This window comes from Callithrix jacchus, chromosome 8, assembly GCF_049354715.1.
Source record: "Callithrix jacchus isolate 240 chromosome 8, calJac240_pri, whole genome shotgun sequence".
NCBI classification, from domain to species: Eukaryota; Metazoa; Chordata; class Mammalia; order Primates; family Cebidae; genus Callithrix; species Callithrix jacchus.
In genome coordinates this window covers 95,693,813-95,717,319 of record NC_133509.1, presented here as the reverse complement: position 1 = coordinate 95,717,319, position 23,507 = coordinate 95,693,813, and the positions used below count along the sequence as shown (strand labels likewise).

Here is a 23,507-nt window from a genome sequence, read left to right as displayed (position 1 = left end):
GTAACAGATTATATGGGCATGGATAAATATGTGGTGGCAAGAGCTTATAAAATTCTTTTACGATTGCTTCTATTTTTTCAGTGAAACAGAAAGTGAAGAATATCAGTTACAGATGAAGGCAAAGAAAAAAGTGTTGAAGGTTTGACAGAAAGAAGATATAAAGAAGCAATCTTCTAGACAGCAGAAGAATGAGCTAAATGAAGTGATGAACTAAGGAAGTGAACCAGAATTGTGTGATAGCATCATAGGTCCACCAGACACTAAATATAGTGCTATCAGTCTGCATGGCTGTGCTTTTCTTCAGGAACATTCAAATACATGGGTGCAAATGTGAAGTAGGCAGAGTTATTTAACTATGGTTGAAATTTTGTCAGGGAAAAATGATGGTTCAATGGACAGGCAAGGGATTAAATAACACCACAAAATCTCAACTAGATAAAAATGGAAATAAGAATGAGCATGGGGGTCAGTGCAAAGGTGGTAGGATCAATGAATTGAAAGAATTCTTGGTAGGGTTGAAAACTGTCAGCGTTGAAGTACTTGAGACAGTGAGTTAGAAACATGGGAGATGGTGGTGGCAGATGGGCGGATACTAGCAAATGCTATTTTGGTAATGACAAGATCAATGGTATGACCATGGAAAAAAATAAGTGGCCAGTGTAGGTAGAGAATATGATCATTAGAGAAGACGTTCAGGAACCGAAAGCATTAAAAGGATTAGACAGATGGATATTGTAATCATCCAGAATTAAGACAGGGGTAATTCTGAAGAAACTAAAAGGCAAGTAGAAGCTAAAATTTAGCTAAAACTTTCATGAAATGACAGGAAATGGTCTGGAAGTCTATATACAACAATAGTAAGGAGAGCTGTAGATGGTATATATTCATAAAATTCAAAGCTGGGGAATTCAGGGAGTGGAAGATGGTTAGGAAGCAGAAATGAAGTACAAAAGGGATACCTATACCATCTTCAGATCAGTATGGGACACATAAAGAGAAAGAAGTGACCTCTTGAGAGAACTATACATGGAAGCCTCAGAGGTGGTTCTCTGAGAATAAGAAAGAGACAGAAATGTTCAGAAAAGAATTAAAGATGTGGGTTTTGCTGATGACTGACTGTGAGTTCCAGAGAGCACAGTGAAGTGTTTCACGAGTTAGAGAACAGTGGAAGATGATGTCAGAAACATGATGGCTATGTGAGATGAGTTGGAGAAATGAAAGATAACCTAATATACTCGGAATGACAAACACAAATTGAGATAAATGGTATAATGTCATAATCAAAATGGTCTCAAGGCAAATCCTGGCAACAAGGCAGTAAGTAGTAGGGATCAAGGGCTAGGGAGTTGTGGTTTGGCCAGAGGTATGCAGAGCTCTAGAACCCTCATACTCTCCAGTTGACAGTGACATGGCAGCCAGTGAAGGGGACCTGTGGGTTTAGTGCCAGAGCATGAGAAGTATTCCAAAAGAATGGCAATGAACCAACTATTTCTGAGATAGTAGTGTGCACAACACCCTGCAATCCTTAGGGATTTTTCCCCAGTGAGCAGTCATTTGCCAAGGACTTGACATTTTATATACATTATTTTACTTCATTCTCAGAACAATTCTATGAGGGAAGTGTTCTCATTGCAATTTTACAGCTGACAAACTAAGGCTAGAGAGAATAAGGTTCTTTATATGCCACCTCAGCTCCCATGAAAAGTCCTGACAGACCCCAAACTCTCCAGACAATCTGAAGTAGAATTTCATGTGAAGATATCCTTTACTTTTATTAAGATAAAAATTTCTCTTTATTCTTTACCTTCAGCAAATAAATGAAGAAGTTATTTCATAAAACCTCATGACAGCTCTTTCTCTTACCAATGAATTCAATCTGAGCATAATACTCCTTTATGATACTCCAACAAATTGTTGGGAGAAGTTAGTTACATATTATTCTCTAGTCTTTATATATGATTGTAGGTATTGAAAAAAAGAAAAGCCTACCTCCACAGAGAATTTTACAGATTGAAGGAATTCAATCAACGGAAGACAGGTGCGTCAAAGTGCAGGCAGGACCATGAAGTAGTTAGTTCATGGGCCCAAGTAGGCTACAGAAATCAAAGAAAAAGAGAAAAGAAAGAGAAACAGATATATTCACATCATACGCCCCAGAATTACAGAAAAGAACAAACATGGTGTCAGAATCTTAAAGTTAAATACATGTGAACTGAAGGAGTAAAAAAATTAACATTACTTAGAAATCTCCACACATTGAGTACTACTCCTATATAATTGAAATTAACAAAACATTTTACTTTAATTAAAACTAAAATGAAGTTTTAAAATGAAGCTTGAAAAACACAATTGCCACATAGTTGACAAAAGTATTAGTCTTTTAATGGAATGAATAAATGATGTTAAACTATCACAATCAAGTAAAAATTTTTTCACATGAAGCAAAATTTCAATACATGTAATTAAAATTCAAGTTTCAGCAGGATTTACAAATATATTTATCTAAAACTATTATTCCTGAATTCAGGATGCTTTTAGGAATAACTTGTTACTTTGGGATTGACATTTACACTGTTTCCTATTATTTTTATCTGTGTGCACATTTACCCAAGCTCCTTGAGAGCAAAGGCATGCACTGGATGGCCAAAGCATTGTTAGAAGTTGCAGCTATAAACCATGGATCCTAAACTAGAATTGCATAAGAATCGCCTGGAGGACTTGTTAAAAACATATTTAGCATTGGATGGCCAAAGCACTGGTAAAAGTTACAGCTATAAACTATGGATCCTAAACTGGTTTTGTCTTGTTAAAAACAGATTCTCAAGTCTCACCTCAGATTTTTGAAATTAGAATCACTGAGGCTTAGAACTCTCTGTGTATAAAAAGATCTATGGGTGTTTCTGATGATAGACAAGTTTTAGGAAAACAAACTAGAACAGTCATTTCAGAATTATTCTGAAGTCTTAAAATACTCAAGAACTATCACTGGGCTTCTCTCACCTGTTTCAGTACAGAATAGTCTCACTGCTATAGTTTGGTTTGTCAGACCCTTCCAAACTCATGTGGAAATCAGATCTCCAATGTTGGAGGTGGGGCTGAAGTGGAGGTGTTTGGGCCCTGGAGGTGTATCCCTCATGAAAGGCTCAGTGCCTTCCTTAGGGTAATGAATGAGTTTTTACTTTTATTAGTTTCATAAGAGCTGGTGGTTAAAAAGACCCTGGCCACCCCTCCTTGCTCTTGCTTCCTCTCTTACCATGTGATCTCTGCACACCCTGGTTCCCCTTTACCTTCCACAATGAATGAAAGCAGCCTGAGCTCCTTACTAGATGCAGATGGAGCAGAGAAGCCCCTCATAAGAAGGGCTATGCTTCTTGCGGAGCTTGCAGAACTGTGAGCCAAATAAACCTCTTTTATTTATAAATTATGCCAGCCTCAGGTATTCTTTTATAGAAATACTAAATGAATTAAGACATCCATTTTTATCTATTTTGTGTATTTACTCTGCTTCTTAAAATCCGAAAATCACAAGGCCGGACAGAGCAAAATGAACTCACCCATATGAGAATTAAACTCACGATTTTGGCATCAAACCTGACCTAATCCAAAGATAAAAGAGACTATACAGATAAAAAGACAAGGACTGATGAACATAGAATATTTGTTAATGATAAAAGGAAAACCTTATAAAAGCAATTCTATAATCCATTTACTTTTATTTATTGGATCCTAAAAGAACTTATTCAATACATGACTGAATTGCATAATAAAATTCCAAATGAAAAAAGTATATATACAAATATATTGAATTAATTGCACATACTTATTTCTCTTAGAAAAAACTACCCTATTCTCAATTTGCAATTAAAAATCCAAAATGTGTCTAAATAAATCTGAAGCTTTGTGACCTTACTTCCTACAATCCTAATTCTACCATCCCTACCTCTGACTAGGAGACAGATGGGGGCAGGGAAGGCAGCAGTAGCTCTGGGAAGGTGTTCTCCTAGAGAAAATGATTTCCCCATAAGCATAAGATTTGGAACATGTGAACATCTTTTAGATCCTCCCACAATCTACTCTACTGCAGAAAATTAGGTTATGTGTTGTTGAAGAAAGCAAGTAAAAATGCTAGTTACCTCCTCCCATCCTGTGCTTGGATATTCCCTCATAGTATTGGGTCTATATATCCTGGTTTTTCAAATTCTCCATTCCGATCACCCTACCTAATAAAAATGTATGCTCACTGGATATTCAGTTTGAGACACCCAATCTTATACGTAGATACAAACTCAAGGGACTGCTTTATTAAATGAAGCAGGATAGTATTTTTACTCACCTGTCTGAATACACATACTAAGCAGAAGATGGACTGAGTAAGAAGCCAGAAGAGCAACTGTCATCAGCAAGAAGCTAAAACATAAAAGAACACCTGGTCAAATCCTCCCAAAAGTTTGCCTTTTTTTATGGTATCTCATTACAAAAACGAATTTCTTAACAGTCAAATATTCACAGGAACTATCTCTGAGTAACCAAATTATGTTCATTAAGGAAGAAGATACTTTTCCACATTTTTGTATTTATCAAATTTTATTTAAATAAAAATATACTCATTTTAACATCAAAAAAAGAAAAACCAAGCTTTATTTAAAATACAAGCAAACTTCCTCATTTTGCATTCTTGTCTGCTGACTGCTGAAACAGCCATTAAATAATCTTGTAATATTTCCCTTTTATGACTGGTTTTCTTCCTATTTTAAGTCTAAATAGAAGTTTTACTTACGTGATATCAATGTCTTCTCTTTTCTCCCTCTATTTCCAGTGATGTGGACCTCTTATCATACCTTGACCTTATTAAGGTGTATTTAAGATTTATTTAGACTATATTTTCCAGCATCCATTAAACACACATGCTCTCCAAACCAAACCAAAATAATGTAGTTAACACACCTCTAAAGACACAGTTTGAAAAATGTGCAAACAATGTAATGATTGAGATCCTTTCACCAACAGTGTGAAAGAAAAACCACAGAAAATTTCCCACTTATTTTCAGGAAGACAGTGGTGGAACAAGCTTCTATAGAGCTATCCCCAATGAATTGTCCCAGTCATTGAAGAAATTTTCTCTCTGTGGTCCAGTTAATACTTCTTAATAAGTAACAAAATTGAGAGGTAAAGTATACATGTCATTAAACCAACATCAAAAACTTCACAAAATAACAGTTTAGTATCACCAAAAAAGAGGCTTGATATGACTGGATGAGCACACATGCAGCAGTATATATCTGCATGTAAGACACTGGTGCATAAAATATGATTTTTCAAAGAGAACCAGAAAATAAGTCCTCTGACTATGTCTTGCTTAAAGTGTCATACACAGTTTTTAAGTTTTAAAAATAATAAAAGTTTGTGAATACATTCCATAATAAAAGCAAGTCGGGTAACTTAAAAGTTGCTTTGCTTAACAAAAAGTTCAAAAGAAAAGCAGGAAATAAAACTATAAGAGACTAGCACTTTAAATTTCCTAGTAAATCTGCCTGCTTCTATTGACAAACAAAACCAACTTGTTGTCATTCATTCTATTAGCCATGTGGTGCTAGACGCTAAGGATAAAGTCTGGTTATAAAGGACTTTTTTATTTTTTTAATTTTTTAAACAGGATCTTGCTCTGTTACCCAGGCTGCAGTGCAATGGCCCGAACATGGCTCACTGCAGCCTTGACCTCTCTGGCTCAAGCAATCCTCCCAAGTAGCTAGGACTACAGGCACATTCCACCACACCAAGCTAATTTTTGTATATTTGGCAGAGACAGGGTTTCACCATCTTGCCCAGGTTGGTCTCAAACTCCTGGGATCTAGTGATCTGCCTGCCTGACCTCCGATTATAAAAGGTTTCAGTTTAGTGGGAAGATTAATTTGCAAACATATCATTATAACAATTATAATAACAGAATGAATATACAAAGTACTACGAGAGCACAGAATATTCAGGATGGTCTTCTATTTGGGGCAAACTGGTCTACAAGCCAAGTCCCAAAAAATAAAAAAGAACGGGAAAAAACACAGGCCTGGCCTCAGAAAGTGAAATAAGACTACTTAACAAGACAAACAGAGAGAAAGGAATGAAAAGATTATGTGTTGTATTTACACTCACAAAATTGCTATTTAGAAGTTAATCTGTATGGCTTTGATTCACTTTGGCTAAGGAGACACAACGAATATGCCCCTCTTAAGGTTGTAAATGAATGTGGACCAAATTCCCAGTTTTAAATTTTAAGAAGCTATGTAGTAACCCCTCCAAGCTACAGACTAGCAACAAGAAGAGCAAGAAAACTGCTAAAACCCCAGAAATTACTTAACTAGAAATTGTATAATAGCAGTTTCTGGAACTGATCTCTCTACTTCTCAGTATATTATCAAAATGGAAAAAAAAGTGATGGCAAAATATGAAGACTCACCTAAATCCAAGGATACCGGTATTAGCCATAACATAAGCTAAACCAAGGATGCCACTTCCCATGATGGCGTTCATCAAATTAAACACTGAGAAACCAAATGAAACACCTGGGGATCCCTGTCTGTGAAGTTCCTGTAGGCACACGAATTTAGTAGTGTTAAATGTTTGGATGGTGAAGCTCAAATTTCATGAAGAAAGTCCATTAATGAAAGGTTATGAAAAAAAGCTGCGAACCATCAGGCTTTATATGACAAACACTAGTTGCTTAACCAACACTAGTTTCCTTCCCACCTCCCACTAGTGCAGCTCCAAGAATCTAGAGTTTCTTAGGAAAATCATTTCTACCAGTACAGAAGACAGGTAGGGTTCAGGAAGGGACATGACTAACCTTGTGACTGCAAGAGATGAAGATAGGATAGGAATGGGGTGGGGAGGGATTGGAGGGACATAGCCTTAGCTCATGTGATTACTAAAGAATTGCTGAGTCAACCTGAGACTGCTGTTGACAGTTGTTCCTCCTCAATTACCAGGACTGCACAACTAATCTCTACTTATATACCTAATGAATCAGTTCTACCAAACTGGAAGGATGGTCAGGTATACCTGCAATGACAATATTAGAAATAGAAGCAATTCACATTGTTCTGGCGGTATCCCTGAAAACACCCCCATCCCCACAAACAGCACGGGGAACAAAGTCCTGGGAACAGTGTCTAGGACTTGAGTTAAAAAGCGGAGTGCCCACTGCACAGGCTTTAGGGTCAGTAACGTGCTATGGACTTATTACCAAGCCACTTCCACTCTACGGCTAAGAATTTCTGTATTAAAATGTTTATTACTCTCCCTTCCTCCATGACTAAGTCGGAAAAGGAAAATCCTGGGACTCCTGCAAAGATCTCATGAGACCGGTGGAGTAAAGAAGGTGACAAAGATGTAACAGCAGTGAGTACATAATCCTAGGGACGTTCATCCCATCATGTTTGCAGTTTCCACTCAACGCTGCATCTCTTCCACCTGAGGCTTTTCATCTTTTCTTGAAGGTATGCTAGGCTGCTATCACATTCATAACTGCGCCAATTTCATCTGCATCTCGGCGGCTGCCTTCAGGCCCCATTCCCCAGGGTTTAGGCTCCAGCATCTCCCTGTCCCGCTACGGTCCTACTTCTTTTCCGGGTCTTATCTGGCAGGCACTTAAGGGAAGCAGGAAGGCGCCAGTAGCGGGAAGCGAACACAGCCCACTTACGTTGCTTAGCAACGGACTCAACTCTTCGGCCTCCGCTTCTTCAGGCTGCTGGGCAGAGACATACCAGCCCTGCTCAGCGTTGAAGCTCTCCGAGGACGCCTCCATGCTACTCTCCAGCTCACTACCAGGTCCATCTGGGAGCCTCTACCCCAGCTCTGCTCTCCTGCCGTCAGTCGCGCCAGAGGCGGAGCTATGAGCCCGGCCCTTCCGGCTTTCCGTACCCCACCAGGTCCGGGGAGGAAAGGACGCTCGCCCTCTCTGCGGCGAACAGTGATGATGTCATCGAAGGCCCGCCAGTCCAGCCACTACCCACCTCCGAGCGGTACCGGAGCGAGAGGTGAGGGGTCGGCTCGCGGATCCAGCTGCAGAGCGACGCGGGGAATTGGAATGGTGCTTAGGTAAGGTGGCGGCCGCGGTAGGGACTAATGATCCAAGGGAGGTACCAGTCCGCCCGGGGCTGCTCTCCGCCTCGTACTGCCTGAATACGGAAACATCACGAGGTCACCCACCAGCCCAGGTGTTGACCTTAGGTCAGAGTTACTGGATAGTAAGGAAAGGTTCAAAACCCTTTCGCCACATTTTACTGATGGGAAAACCGAGACCCATAGTAATTTATCCAGAGTCACCCAGCTGGTCAGCTCCTAGACCCAATTTGAACTCTGACGGCGAAGTTAAAATAAGTTGCTTTACAGGATTCTGCAACAGGGTCCTTTTCCCTTAAAAGTAAATTCGTTGGTATTTTTAAAAGATAGTGAATAACGGATACTGTGCATCTAACACTCAGCAAAACTCTAGTCCGCAAAATTCAGACTAACCTCTAACCTAACCTCTAGACTGCCCTAACCTCTAGTTAAAGGCAGGACATGTGGTAGTAAAGCATTGAAAACAAACAACAGAGCAATATATTAAGAATACAAGCACCGAAGTCAGTCAAAACTAGGTTTTAATCCATGCTTAGCCACTTACCAGCTGGGAGACTTTGGGTGGGTTACCTTACTTCTGGGTTACCTTACCTTAGTTTACTCATTTACAAAATGAGGGTGCAATACTGCACACCTCCCAAAACTGATAATGTGCATAAAGCATTTAGCATACATGTGACACAATAAGCACCCACGAGACTATCCTAATAAATATCACCACTAGTCATGGTCATATATAATGACTATTTCATTTAGAGATGACCGTTTAACTCATACTTCAGCCTTCCAATCCCGAATGTATTGTCTAGAAAATTGTGGGTGGAGAGGATCATTGAGTGTGGCTGATGGCTCACTAAGCAGCAGGTGAGTTGAAGGTGTAAATTTAGCATAAACCACTATTATCTACCACTAATACGGCTTCCTGAAAAAAGTCACTTTTTTCTGGAAGAGATGGTATACTTTCCACACACCACTAAACGTTTTATTTGTCAGCATTTAGCAGGTTATTTGAGATAGTAGAATTTAGATTTTTATTCTCAAAAGCTGTTGTGTGTGAATTTTTTTTTTTTTTTTTAGGATCTTATGGAGGCCATTTGGATTCTCAAGAAGACTTGTGAAACTGGGAAGCCATAGCATAACTGAATCAAAATCATTAATTCCACTAGCTTGGACATCCCTGACACAGACGCTTTCAGAAGCACCTGGTATTCTCTTATTGGGTCAAAGAAAAATATTCTCAACCATGCCAGAAATAGAAACACATGAGAGAGACTCTGAATTGTTTTCACCACCCTCTGATGTCCGAGGCATGACAAAACTTGATAGAACAGCTTTTAAAAAGACAGTCAGCATTCCAGTGCTTAAAGTGAGGAAAGAAGTAGTCAGTAAATTGATGCGATCCCTTAAAAGGGCAGCATTGCAGCGCCCAGGTGTAAAACGTGTAATTGAAGATCCAGAAGATAAAGAAAGTAGACTAATCATGTTGGATCCCTATAAAATGTTTACTCATGATTCCTTTGAGGAAGCAGAACTCAGTGTTTTAGAGCAATTAAATGTCAGTCCACAGATCTCTGAATATAATTTGGAACTAACATATGAAAACTTTAAGTCAGAAGAGATCTTGAGAGCTGTGCTTCCTGAAGGTCAAGATGTAACTTCAGGGTTTAGCAGAGTTGGACATATTGCACACCTGAACCTTCGAGATCATCAGCTACCTTTCAAACATTTAATTGGTACGTGTGTTGTAGTAATATTTGTGAATTTGAAGAGAATTTGCAAATTTTTAATTTTAGCTTTAAGAATTTTTTGGGGGGGCCTGGCGTGGTGGCTCACACCTATAATCCCAGCACTTTAGGAGGCCGAGGCGGGCGGATCACGAGGTTAGGAGATCGAGACTATCTTGACCAACATGGTGAAACCTCGTCTCTACTAAAAATACAAAAAATTAGCTGGATGTGGTGGCGTGTGCCTGTAGTCCCAGCGACTTCGGAGCCTGAGGCAGGAGAGTCCCTTAGGGAGTCGGAGGTTGCAATGAGCCAAGATCGTGCAGCTGTGCTCCAGCCTGAAGACAGAGCGAGACTGTCTCAAAAAAAAAAATTATTTTTAATGCCAAGTTACAGAGGTAGAACATTTTATCATGTTAACTTTAAGCTAGATCTTGAGCTACATACCCTCTTTTGAGGGCCATTTTGGAATATCGTCTTTAGAGTCATAGCAAATTCCAAATACTGGTCCAGGCTTTTGTGTATACCAGTACGTCAGTGTAGATTAAACTTGAATCACATGCTTTGGCAGCTACACTGAGCAAAGTTTTTTTTGGTACACAAGTCTTGTTAGGCCTACAGGGCTGTTAAATACTATGTTTCATAAATTTGGGTACTTTATAGTCAAAAGTGCAAGATGTTTACTTATGCTTTCATTGATTCAACTATTTGAGTCTCTTCTGTATGTCAGACAGCATACTGTCCTATTATGCATTTCTTTTGTTTTTATTGATGAAGGGGGTAATAATGGATAGTGGTAACATAAATCCCTAAGCAGATCCTTGTAATTGCGACTGGGTACAAATGTCAAGTCTAGGCTTTCCCATGAGTCACTGCCTACCCTAATTCAAACATCCTTCTGGCATTCCTGTTTTATAAACTTTCTTTCATAGAGGCATTCATACATTAAAAGTGAAATATTTTCATACAATAGTAATTTTAAAGCTTTTACTATAGACCTTCAGAATAGTTTTTTTTTAATTTATAAATTTCATTCCTCATTTCAAACTAAATTCTGTACCTTAAAAGTTGAGTTCAAATACATGAAGCAGAAAGGGAAAGAACAATGATTAATTCGTTTATTGATATATTCAAAAATAAGCATCTGATTATCAGAAATTGTACAAATGCTGGTTGTATTTCAGGATATTTTATAATTGGGTACTGTGTGCTGACTTACAAATCAAGTTATCTTATGCAATAAGATAGCATATGGATTCTTATAACTTTTTAAAGTGTTAACTAAAAAAATAGATTCATCAGAAGGCCATCAGTATGCCAATTCTGTAGCTTTTCTGCTCTGAAATAAATGAGCATTTAATTTAGATAGGATTCTGAAGAATCTATGTTCCTTTTTTTGGAAACATTGTTTTGCTGTCATGTATTTCTAAAGTGAGGGCATTTGTTCCAAACCCTCAGTAAAACAGACATTTGGCCTGAGGCCAGTGGAACTGGCAGATGTTTTACTGTTTTCCAAGGCCATTTGTTGCCAGGGTCCTTACATCTCTTTCCATTCTTCGCCAATTCCTTGTGATCTACCTTTTTGGTTCCTTGTTTAAACATGGAAAAATATTAGGTAGACTCAAACTCAGAATGTTTTCTTTAAAAATGTACCCAACATTGTGTGTGTGTGTGTGTGTGTGTGTGTGTGTGTGTGTGTGTGTGTTGGCGACTGTCAAATATTAACTTAGTCATCTGTTGAATTTTTTAAATTGCATGCCACGTTACACTGTAGGTGCAGTTTTTATCAACCAAAAGAAATACAACTCATTTCTGTTTCATATTAACAATTTTAGCTTTTATTTTGCAACCAATAGGCAGTATTTGCGGATTTTCATTTTTTCTTTTAGGCCAGGTTATGATTGACAAAAATCCAGGAATCACCTCAGCAGTAAATAAAATAAATAATATTGACAATACATACCGAAATTTCCAAATGGAAGTGCTATCTGGAGAACAGAACATGATGACAAAGGTATGTTTTATTATCTCCAAGTAAGGTGTATATTAAGATTAAGTTTAGAATCAAAATAAATGACAAAGATTTAAAATACTTACAACACGAGTATGTGAGAATGTGAGCACTTACGTATGCTGTTGATGGAATAACATTGATAAAGCCTTTTCAGAAGAATTGGTTAAATTCTTATATAGTGATACAATGGAATATTTCCATCATTAAAGTTTTTTGAGCTCTATATTTGTTAAAATAAGTTGTCTATTGGTAGGCCGACAATGGACAATTGACAGAAAGCAGTATGTGACAAAAAGCAAGTTATAGAACAGTATGTATAAAACAGTTCTCGAAATATATTTAAACCTTCTAGGTTATACTCAGAAAGACTTTTAGTTGGCAGAAATTTGCAGAAACGTTTCTGCCTCTGTAACCTTAGTAATTTGCCAGAAGCATCTGTTGGGGGGAGGAAAAGAAAAAACACGTACAAATTGGGAATTAAGGTCCTGGAAAGCAGATGATGGAAGATGTATCTATCAGATTTATAGAACTTAGGAATTTTCTGGCCTTTGATTCTTCATCCATAAATTAAGGAGTTTAAGGTCATACTCCATGACTGTAACTTTTGGAACTAAAAAATCCATATGTAACAGTTTTATTTTCTGTTTTTTAAGGTATATACAACAGTAGACCCAAAAGAAATGTTACAAAGTCTTTTGTTCAAGACTTAGCTTCACTGTATATATTTGGTTTACCCATGAAAACTCAAATTTGGGAAAGGAAAGAGAATCTGGGAATGATTCATTCTATACACTGGCTCTAATTTAGAGACAAAATTTGCAAAGTTCATGTAGGTGTCTAAAAACATAGTAAAATACCTCAAAATTTAGTGACACATCTAGCATGGCTCCCTTTTACAAACACAAAACTAAATAAGGAGGGACGCTTGTTTGCTGCATAGATGTACTGTCTACAACTTGGCTACCCACCATGAAGATATGGGTGGTGTGTTGTTTCAAAACTATAGGTCTTGTCTATCTGGTGACATAAGTGAGTATAATTAAGCCAGTTAGTTGGCCAGTCTGAAAAATTGCTCATATCATTTGGTAACTAATTTATAATCATGGCCCTTTAGGATCGAGATGAAGAGACATTTGGCTTTGAAGAGATGATTGTTTCTCACCAATAAGTCTAATGCAGTGTATCAAATGGCTCTAGGAATAGCATAAACACCAGGAGTCTAATGAAAATGCCTTTAAATGCACTGTTGTTGGCTCTCAGTAGTAAATTTAAATGTGTATATGTTTGCCTGTGTGTATACACACCTATCCAATATCACTGGTTAGGATTTAGGACCAAGGAGATTAACCAAAAGCATAACACCTTTCTTCAGGTTCGAGAAAACAACTACACCTATGAGTTTGATTTTTCAAAAGTCTATTGGAATCCTCGTCTCTCTACAGAACACAGCCGTATCACAGAACTTCTCAAGCCTGGGGATGTCCTATTTGATGTTTTTGCTGGGGTTGGGCCCTTTGCCATTCCAGTAGCAAAGAAAAACTGCACTGTATTTGCCAATGATCTCAATCCTGAATCCCATAAGTGGCTATTGCACAATTGTAAATTAAATAAAGTGGACCAAAATGTGAAAGTCTTCAACTTGGATGGGAAGGACTTCCTCCAAGGACCCATCAAAGAAGAGTTAATGCAGCTGTTGAGTCTGTCAAAAGAAAGAAAACCCTCTGTGCACATTGTCATGAATTTGCCAGCAAAAGCTATAGAGTTTCTTAGTGCTTTCAAATCACTTTTAGATGAGCAGCCATGCAGCAGTGAACTACTTCCCATAGTGCACTGTTACAGCTTTTCCAAAGATGCTAACCCTACTGAAGACGTTCGTCAAAGAGCTGGAGCTGTGTTAGGCATTTCACTGGAGGCATGCAGTTCAGTTCACCTGGTAAGAAATGTGGCCCCAAACAAGGAAATGCTGTGCATCACCTTTCAGATTCCTGCTGCTGTACTCTACAAGAACCAGACCAGAAATCCAGGTGAGCAGTTTCTGGAAAATTAAATGTAAACCTTGCCATTCAATTGTGACTAGTTCTTCCTTGTTTAACAAATTTTAGTACAGTATTAGTTCAGTCTAATAGCTCTTTCATTAAAATAGTAAATCTGCAAGAATGTTATTTCATGTCTATGTTGACTAAACATCTTAAAAATGCCTATATTGTTTGTTTTTTAAGAGTATCTTCAACTGTTAATATCTTACCTAAAATAGGTTTTCTGGATTTGTTACAGAGAATTGCGAAGATCCGCCTCTTAAAAGGCAGAGGACAGCTGAAGCCTTTTCAGATGAAAAAACACAAATTGCTTCAAACACTTAATTGGAAATGTTTTCTCCATCTCCCTGCTAGACTTAGTGTAGCAAAATATAATTTGTATTATTAAATAAAATTTTAGTGTTCAGTTTTTACTATTAAACCCTTATACTTTGCCTTATTTTATAAATTAAGGATTACGAATTAAACTTTAACTAAAATAAGTCTACCAAACACATTCCCTATTATCTAAATTATGTAATTATTTTATAATCTAAATTATATGCAATTTTTATCAGATAAATATGATTAAATATTTTCTTTCAGGGAAAATCATTTATGATGGCAGGGTAATTGAGTATTGACTAGGAAGGCACTAACACCACTTTGTAGTTGTCCTTTGTATTACTGCTCCTTTACTACCAATTAACTATCACCATAAAAGTAACAAAACATGAAGTTATTTAGAACGGGGCAGGCAAACTACATCCTGCAGGCCAAATCTTGCCCACCACCTGTGTTCATATGGCCTGTGACCTAATAATGTTCTTATATTTTCCATTGGTTGAAAAATAAAAGAACATTTTGTGATATGTGAAAATTGTATGACATTACTATGTATCAGTTTTAAAAATTGAATTGTGCCAGTCGCAGTGGCTCATGCCTGTAATCCCAGCACTTTGGGAGGCTGAGGTGGGTGGATCATGAGGTTAGGAGTTTGAGACCAGCCTGGCCAACATAGTGAAATCCTGTCTTTACTAAAAATACAAAAACTTAGCCAGGTGTGGTGGCATGAGTCCCAGCTACCCGGGAGGCTGAGGCAGGAGAATCACTTGAACCTGGGAGGCAGAGTTTGCATTGAGCTGAAACCACACCATTGTACTCCACTCTGGGTGACAGAATGAGACTCCGTCTCAAAAAAAAAAAAAAAAATTGTATGATATTAAGAGTTTCGGAGTTCATATAATTGGAACATACCATGCTCATTTGTTTACATATCATCTGCAGCTGTTTTTTGTCTTTAATATAGAACGCTCATGAATTTGCATGTCATCCTTGCACAGGGACCACCGTGCTAATCTCTATATTGTTCCAGCTTTTTAGTATATGTGCTGCTGAAGTGAGGACTGCAGCTGCTTTCTTGATAGAACAGCAGAGTTGAGTGGTTGCAACACTTACTGAATGTGACTGTCATCATTTCACACTTCTGTTTGGCACATCACAAATCACTGATGTGGTTGTAACAACAGCATTCTGAGTGCCATGTATATCACATGAACCCACATTTTTTATTACCGGAGCATATTATAACAAAACAAGAAAAGTGGAATTTGTTGTATTTTTAAAATACAGTAGGGTGTAAATTATTTTGATGTTGAATTAGATGACAAAGCATCTAGAGCTATGCTAAAAGAGTAAAATAACTGTTGACATTACCAGACAAACCACTCATCACAGTATTCCCAACTCACAGGCAAGCAACTGTCAGAAAAATTAGAAAATTTAAAATGGAAATATCAAAGCAGACTTTCTTCACAACATGAAAATGAAGCTGCAACCAAAGTAAGTCTCCAAGTGAATCATTTGTTAGCCAAGCAAGGGAAGCCATTTACTCAGGGTGAGTTAGTTGTGTTTGGATGCAGCAGCCGAAGTAACGTGTCCAGAGAAAAGAAACTTGATAAAGACAACTGGCCTTTGGCAAGAACAGTTGCTCAAAGAGTTAAGGACATTGAAAGCAACTTAAATAGTCACTTAGAAAATGATTCTGGATGGTTTTTTGTTTTATTTATTTTTTATTTTTAAAGACGGGGTTTTACTATGTTGGTCAGGCTGGTCTTGAACTCCCAACTTCAGGTGATCCGCCTGCCTTGGCCTCCAAAATGCTTGGATTACAGGCGTGAGCCACCATGCCCAGCCGGTTTTTTGAATCTATTTTTATTTTTACTTAGAGACAAGGTCTTGCTCTGTTGCCCAGGCTGGAGTGCAAAGACACAGTCACAGCTCAATGTAGCCTTGAACTCCTAAGCTTGAGATCTTCCCATCTTGGCTTCCCATAGCGTTAGGGTTACAGGTGTGAGCCCCTCGCTGTGGCCCTCGTGAACGGTTTAGCACCATCCTTTTGGGGGTGTCCTCACGATAATGAGTTCTCACGAGCTTGTTGTTTAAAAGTATGTGGCATCCGTCCCCAACACTCTTGCTCCTGCTTTCGCCATGTGAAGTGCCTGCTCCTGTTTTGCCTTCTACCATGAGTAAAAGCTTCCTGAGGCCTCCCCAGAAGCAGATGCCAGTGCTGTGCTTCCTATAGCCTGCAGAACCAATTACACCTCTTAAAAATTACCCAGTATCAGATATTTCTTTACAGCAATGCAAGAATGGCCTAAAACACAAGGCAAAACAACTTTAATATGAAACATACTATGGTACAGTCATTTTGACAACCAATATTTGAATCAAATATTTGAAGCACAGTATCTTTACACATTTGTCATGCTATCAGAAGATAAAACAAGAAGCAAGATTTCCATTCTCACAAATTGTAGCAAATATATTTTCTGAGTTCAGCACTTTTAGGGACCTTGGTGCACATGCAAAGAAAATTCCTCCATTTCAAAATCTATACAACTGCAATTGAGGTTATGCAATCTAATTTTCAGTAAGAAGTGATTAAAATAATGACATGCTACAAGGCAAATTTCAAGGGAAGAATCTAATAGAATTTTGTAAATGCTTTCCAAGTGATGAATATACTCAATTAATTTCATGTGCTCCTGGATTGATAGCAGTATTTGGCAATACGTATCTGTATGAGAAGATATTTCTAAAGATAAAATATGTAAAATCTCATTACCGTTAGTATTAATGGTTAATGATGGCTAATGATAATCCTTAACAGGCAATCATTTACTACTGATTTTGGTCACAGGGAACACTTACTTAGAACCCTAATTAAAGGCAATGTTATTCTCACCAAAAAAGGCATTACAAAAAATTGGACTATATTTTGAATTTTGTCAATTAAAAAAGTGTAGGAGCAGTCTGAAGAAGAGGCGAGAACGACCCCATCCAACCAAAGCCCGTGTGCCACTGCATCCAGCACCCAGCGCCTACGTCCCACCACTGCCATCGCCACCGCCACCATGTCCAAGAGAAAGGCTGAAGGGGATACTCAAGGAGAATAAGCCAAGGTGAAGGACAAACCACAGAGAAGATCTGCGAGGCTGTCTGCTAAACCTGCCTCCAAAGCTAGAGCCCAGGCCTAAAAAGGCCCCGGCAAAGAAGGGAGAAAAGGTACCCACAGGGAAAAAGGGAAAAGCTGACACTGGCAAGGAGAGGAATAACTGCAGAGAAATGGATACCAAAACAGGCCAGGCACAGAAAACTGAAGGTGCTGGATATGCCAAGTGAAGTGTGTGCATTTTTTATAACTGTATACTGGTGACTGTACAGTTTAAAATACTATTTTTTAAGTCAGTTTTATAATTTTGCTTTCCTTTTTTTTGTTGTTAAGCTATGTTGTTAGCACACAGAACAATTCATTGTTGTTTTTTGGGGGAAGGGACATATGTCACTAATAGAATGCCTCCAAAGCTGGATTGATGTGGGGAAAACACCTTTCCCTTCTAGTTTTGAGAGACTTCCTCTTGGCTCTTAGGAGGAGGGATTCCCTTTGACACACATGACCACCTTGGCACAGAAGCCTTGTGGTATGGAAAAAGAAATTCATTTTTATGTCCTCTCCTCATTTTCCATCTTTCAGCACAGACTTAACTCCCTTAAGCCCAGACATCTGTTGGGACCTGACCCCCAGTCATTGGTTACCAGTGTCAGGCAATCTGGACTTTCCCAGTGATGCCACTGAGATGGCACCTGTCAAAAGAGAAGTGGTTCCATTTCTAGATTGTGGCTCTTCAGATAACTTTGACTTCCTGAAAGGGCCAGCTTGTGAAAAGTTATTAAACAACATTCTAAATGTGAAATGTCAACCCTTGCTCTAAACTATCCCTGTTCAGAGCATCAGATGAAGATTTCATTGGGTTTTATAGTGGCTTTCTGCTTTTTGGTAGTCCATTGAAGAAAGTTATTGGTAGTCCATTGAAAGTTATATACTGTTAATGATTGTCTGCCCTGTCCTGCCTGAAATACCATGATTGTTTATGGAAAGTATCTTTAATAAAGCTGGTACAGTTTGAAAAAAAAAAGTGGGGCAATTTGCTTTACCTTGTTCTGTAAGTAATATCCTCGATTTTGCTTGTTACCATTGCAAAGTCTAAAATATTTACTATGTGGCCCTACAGAAAATGTTTACGAACCCTAATCTAGATAAGTAATTACAAATTCAAATGCCTTCAGAAGTCTGGCAGGTCATGTAAACAAATGAAGGCAATAAATGGTAAGGAGTATAGGGATGTAATAAACTTGAGTCCTCATTCCTTAAAGGAATTACATTCAAATTGTTTTGAAATTCAGTCCAAGTATAGCACATTGATGTCCTAGGTTATAAAGTATGTGTGCAAATGATATTCTGATTCATATATGTAAAGTGATAAGAGTCTTGTCTCCCTTTAGTTACTCTGGACAAAATATGCAATATGTAATTGCAAAGGAAACAGAATCCCTAAATGTATCAATTAACATTTTAACTTCCCCCTTTTCCTTCGGAGTGGATAAGTGAATATGTGATTATCCTTTATTTAAATCTAGGTCCACCCTAAACTTTCAGATACGATACCTAGTAAATGAGTTCCTGATGAATCTACTAGAAAATGACAGCTAGAAAGCTAGAAAGCTCATTAGATACAATTTTTAATTTTGTTAACTTTTTAACAAGTTTTCTGCCACCTTAATTGGATTTTAAAATAATTACCTGACAACCTGTTGACCGCCTAAAGACAGCTTCTAAGAGAAGTGTAGGTGAAATATTCATTGAATCAAATTAAGGAATACTAAGTAATCGTGCATACTAACTATGATGTAAATGCATTCTGTACCATTAATATCTGCTTAAAAGGAAGTACAGTTAGTAAAATCATTTTCTACATCATGAATTTGTCAGAACTTCTCTTAGGACATCAATGAGTTCATTTAGTTGATGTCATTTATATCCCATAAAAGATCTAGATACTTGATCTGTAGAACTTCCTGGAAGTCTTATGAAGTTCAACTACACAGGACTAGTTTTAGCACAGCTGTTGTTTGACAGTCATCTCTAGAGCATGGATTCTGGAGTCTGGCTGCCTCAGTTCAAATCTTAGCTCTGCTATTTTTTAGTTATATGACTGTTGGCAACTTACCTAACCTCTGTCTCAGCTTCCCCATCTGTTAAAATGGGGAAAATAGTAGAACTGTTCTGAGGATTAGGTAATAAAGAAAGCATGAAGCACAGTGCCTGGGACACAGGTAATATAGTAGTTATTAACTGTTACTTCTGTACTCATAAAATACTTGAAGACTTAATTCATGTGGATGAAAGCCATGTACAGCCTTTGTCTCTGAGAGTAAATCACTCGGAGGGTAGGGGATAAGCACCTCAATTTAGAATATTTCTGTTGCTTAGTAAATTCAGTGAATTCACTAAACCTCAGTGAATTGTCACTAGGTTATTTTTCACCATTCCCTTTGATCAGATAAGGTCAGTTCACTTCTAAATTTGGCCTACTGAAAAAAGTACAGCAATACCAAGTGCAAAATATTTACAAATGTATAAAGGTTTTGGAATTTATTTGCCAAACCAGGTGTATGCAATTTCCACAATAAGGCAGGCTCAAAACAAGTCTTAAAACCCTTGATATGTTTTATTCATTCATTCATTCCTTTTAAATACATTTATAAAAGGTATGAGAACAAGCAGTAGTGTTTCTTTTCAAAAGATTGGATTCCTTATTTTTGCAGTTGGCTGCTGCAAAGCTTTAACTGTACATTCAATGTTCTAACTATTCTTTGAACAGATTTACAGACTGTACTTAAAAACACTAATCCTCAAGTTGGGGAATACCTAATAGATAAAGGAATAGGATATGCAGTCTGGTAGAGTGTAGATGGAACTGGACTTCAATTTAAAAAAAACAAAAACAAAAAAACCCTGTATTCTAATTCTGGCTTTTTACTAACTTGTGGATATGATCTTTGTCTACTCTATTATTTGATGCCTTGGTTTTCTCATTTATCAAAGATAGTAGAAGTACAATAAAGATGAAGATGTATTCCTAAAATTAATTAATACCTGCTTAGTAAAATAAGAGGGAGTTGTTACATATGGATAGTCCATGCTAATGAAACCACAAGTTCTGTTTCACATAAGTTTCTATCTATAAAACTAACATCTGTTGTAATAGAGATTTGATAGGAAATCCCTTAATTTCCTTAAGAAACTATATCCCATATCCAATGGTCTATGTAACAAACTCATACAAGGTTAAGATGCTGCAAATATCATCCTTTTCAAATCTAAACTCTTTAAGCAAAACTCTGGTAATAAAATCCTTTGAAGTTTCAACAAAAAACTGTATCAGTATACAATTTATACATAGGGAAATTCTACTGAAAATGTACCTTCTCCAGTCTCCAAGGATTCATCATAAAGCGAGCTTACATTGGAGGTGAAAGGTGTCATTTAAGTATTAAATTTTATTAACTTACTTCTTTGAATGTGTCATTAAAGCAGGTTAATACTGGGCTCTGTTTTAGCCTGAGTGTGGCTCACAGCTGGGAACTATAATACCTTGATCAAAGTTTGCCTCATTTTCCACTGCTTAAAACAGGCATTGAGTCCTTAGCATTGAGGGAATGCCATTATCATGGGTCAGGTTTTTCTTGCCATAACTTGGTCAAAGGAAATATATCCACTTGTCTGGACTAGTATTAACAACACATTAGGAAAAAGGGGAACATTTTATGAGAAGAAATAATAGACGGATATTAACAATAAATGTTGTAATCAAAATGGTATTTAAAATGTGTTGAAGTAAAACACTGCAATAAGAGAAAAACCACAGAACTTAATATAAATTCTAGCTTTATTTTTTAAAAAGATTTTATAAGTCTGTCAACCTCAAACACATACAGGTGAATTATTTATTCCTCTCTTCGATCAGATGAGGCTTATTGTGTCAAATCCTCTGAAAAATATAAGTAAACAATCTTTTTCACAAATATATATTCCTTATATTACTCATCTTAGTTCTGAAATCTCTTTATATACTTTAACACAGCTGCTAGTGGTAGAACTGTGTTGTGCAGCTGCATATAGCTATAACTTTACAAGTCTGCGTTACTTTCGCTAGCTCCCTGGTTCAGCTCCAAGGTCCAAATCTTATAAACGGTTAACTGGGTTGCCAGAAAAGTCCACTGAATGCATCCTGTAGTGCTCTGTGACAAGCAAGAGAAGAAGTATAGCCTCCAGCAAGGTCCTGTGGAGAGGCAGCTCTGACATGGTTTAAATACCTAAAACAAAACAAGAAGTACAGCATTGATATAAAAAGCAAATATAAATTGGTAACATTTGAAAAAGCAGTAGTAAAACTGATTCAGGTTTTAAAGAGGAATTCCAAGATTGAAATATTCAGGCTTTTATTATAAATAGATTATTACCTTTCGAAAGGAAACATGCCAACTGTACTTGTAGTGCCTAAACTAGTACAAACTTACGTAATAAATTGCCATGGGGTCTAAAAACAGCTCTGAAAGAGGTTTCAAAAATAATTCTAAAATATTCACTGCTTCACAATTTTCAGAGCTGATTTGTTTTGTTGGCTGTGTTTTGGACACCTTCTTCCTAGTATATGCTTAAGAAATACACAGTATCAAAATACTATTGTATTACTGACATTTCTACATAAATATGTTTGAAAGCAAGCCCTAAATACCTAAACAAATCGAAGAGGGGAGAATACATAGGAGTTACTTCAAAAGTACTTCAATATTCCAAGAATATATTGTCTCCTTCCTTTCTGGAAAGGAAACATTAGAAGATTACATGTTGAAGAAATCTCTGCGACTGAGCCTCAGTTTAAAATAATGTCTGAAAAAGTAAATACAGAGAAGTCTACTGATCTCAAAGAATAATGTAACAATTCATTTTTTTCTGCAACCACACAGTTTTTGTTGTTGTTGTTGTTGTTTTAGCAATTAAACCTTTCTAACGTGACAAAAATAGACAAAACAGGCCTAAAAAAATCGGACAGTCTAGCCAAAGAGGGGCAACTTAGCATGACTACTACCATTGCTGGAAGCAAATAATTCCAGCTTTGTTTTAATGCTTAGTTTAAGAAACTACCTTGTTTTTTCAGGAAGTAAAGGAGCTTCACCCACCTTAGAATTACTGGTATGGCAAATGAATAAATCAGGTACCAGAACATTTTAATAACTTGGAACCTTTTTTACTCATTCATTCAAACTTCCTGTGTGTCAAGATCTTAATGCATGAGCAACTTACAGCTTCAAATATAACAACAAGTCTGTTTTTCATTTGTATCCATGTTTAATAAACCTGTGTAATGAAAATATATACAGCAATATGAGTCTAATCGAAAAAATGAATCAAGTTAGGATGCAGGCTAAGTTCCTGGAATTAGCTATAATTTATTCACATTGCCACAAATCAAGGCTTTAACTCATGTCTTTGCTTCTCTGCCAAAGATGAAAGGGGAAAGTGGAAGGAAGAAGAAAATTAATATTTATCGAACAAAAACATTTTTGATAGTATTTTATAGCCATAAAACATATCTGAGCATGCATCTCCAAAATTTGTATACTTATTTATACATAATATACTAATATAGTAAGTATATTATAAAAATAGAAAACTTCAAGGATGAAATAAGAATATTTAAAAGTTCTGGCTGAGTGTGGTGGCTCATGCCTGTTATCGCAGCACTTTGGGAGGTCAAGGTGGGTGGATCACCTTAAGTCAGGAGTATGAGACCAGCCTTGCCAACATGGCCAAAACCCTGTCTCTACTAAATACAAAACATTAGCCAGGCATGGTGGCGTGCGCCTGTAATCCCAGCTACTCAAAAGTCTGAGGCAGAGCAAGACTCTATCAATCGATCAATGTTTTAATATTTTCTTCCTACACCCTATCTTACCTACCCTCATCCACTTTGGAGACTACTGTTACTAGTCCTTATTGTCTAGGTGCGGTGGCTCACGCCTGTAATCCCAGCACTCTGGGAAGCCAAGGTGGGTGGATCACCTCAGGTCAGGAGTTTGAGACCAGCCTGGCCAACATGATGAAACCCTGTCTCTACTAAAAATAGAAAAATTAGCTGGGTGTGGTGGCAGTTGCCTGTAATCACAGCTTCTTGAGAGGCTGAGGCAGGAGAATTGCTTCAGCCCGGGAGACAGAGGTTGCAATGAGCAGAG

The 23,507-nt window shown here is 37.4% G+C and overlaps 3 protein-coding genes across 3 annotated transcripts in view; 1 reads left to right on the top strand and 2 right to left on the bottom strand.

Annotated features, from left to right (window-relative positions):
- SLC38A6 (solute carrier family 38 member 6) overlaps positions 1-7,879 on the bottom strand; it is a 69,835-nt gene extending 61,956 nt beyond the window's left edge. Inside the window, 3 exon segments of the mRNA XM_009006129.5 lie at positions 4,334-4,407; positions 6,452-6,582; positions 7,694-7,879. Coding sequence (XP_009004377.1) covers positions 4,334-4,407; positions 6,452-6,582; positions 7,694-7,798 — 310 coding nt within the window. The 5' untranslated portion in view covers positions 7,799-7,879.
- On the top strand, positions 7,707-18,346 carry TRMT5 (tRNA methyltransferase 5). The gene is made up of 5 exons (XM_002753952.7): positions 7,707-8,091; positions 9,193-9,848; positions 11,729-11,853; positions 13,226-13,877; positions 14,128-18,346. The coding sequence occupies exons 1-5, from the start codon at positions 7,886-7,888 to the stop codon at positions 14,211-14,213; spliced, it is 1,725 nt and encodes a 574-aa protein (XP_002753998.4). The 5' UTR covers positions 7,707-7,885; the 3' UTR covers positions 14,214-18,346.
- Positions 16,531-23,507, bottom strand: part of MNAT1 (MNAT1 component of CDK activating kinase) — a 231,720-nt gene continuing 224,743 nt past the window's right edge. The window contains exon 8 of the mRNA XM_002753979.7: positions 16,531-21,587. Coding sequence (XP_002754025.1) covers positions 21,467-21,587 — 121 coding nt within the window. The 3' untranslated portion in view covers positions 16,531-21,466. The remainder of the gene's footprint in view (positions 21,588-23,507) is intronic.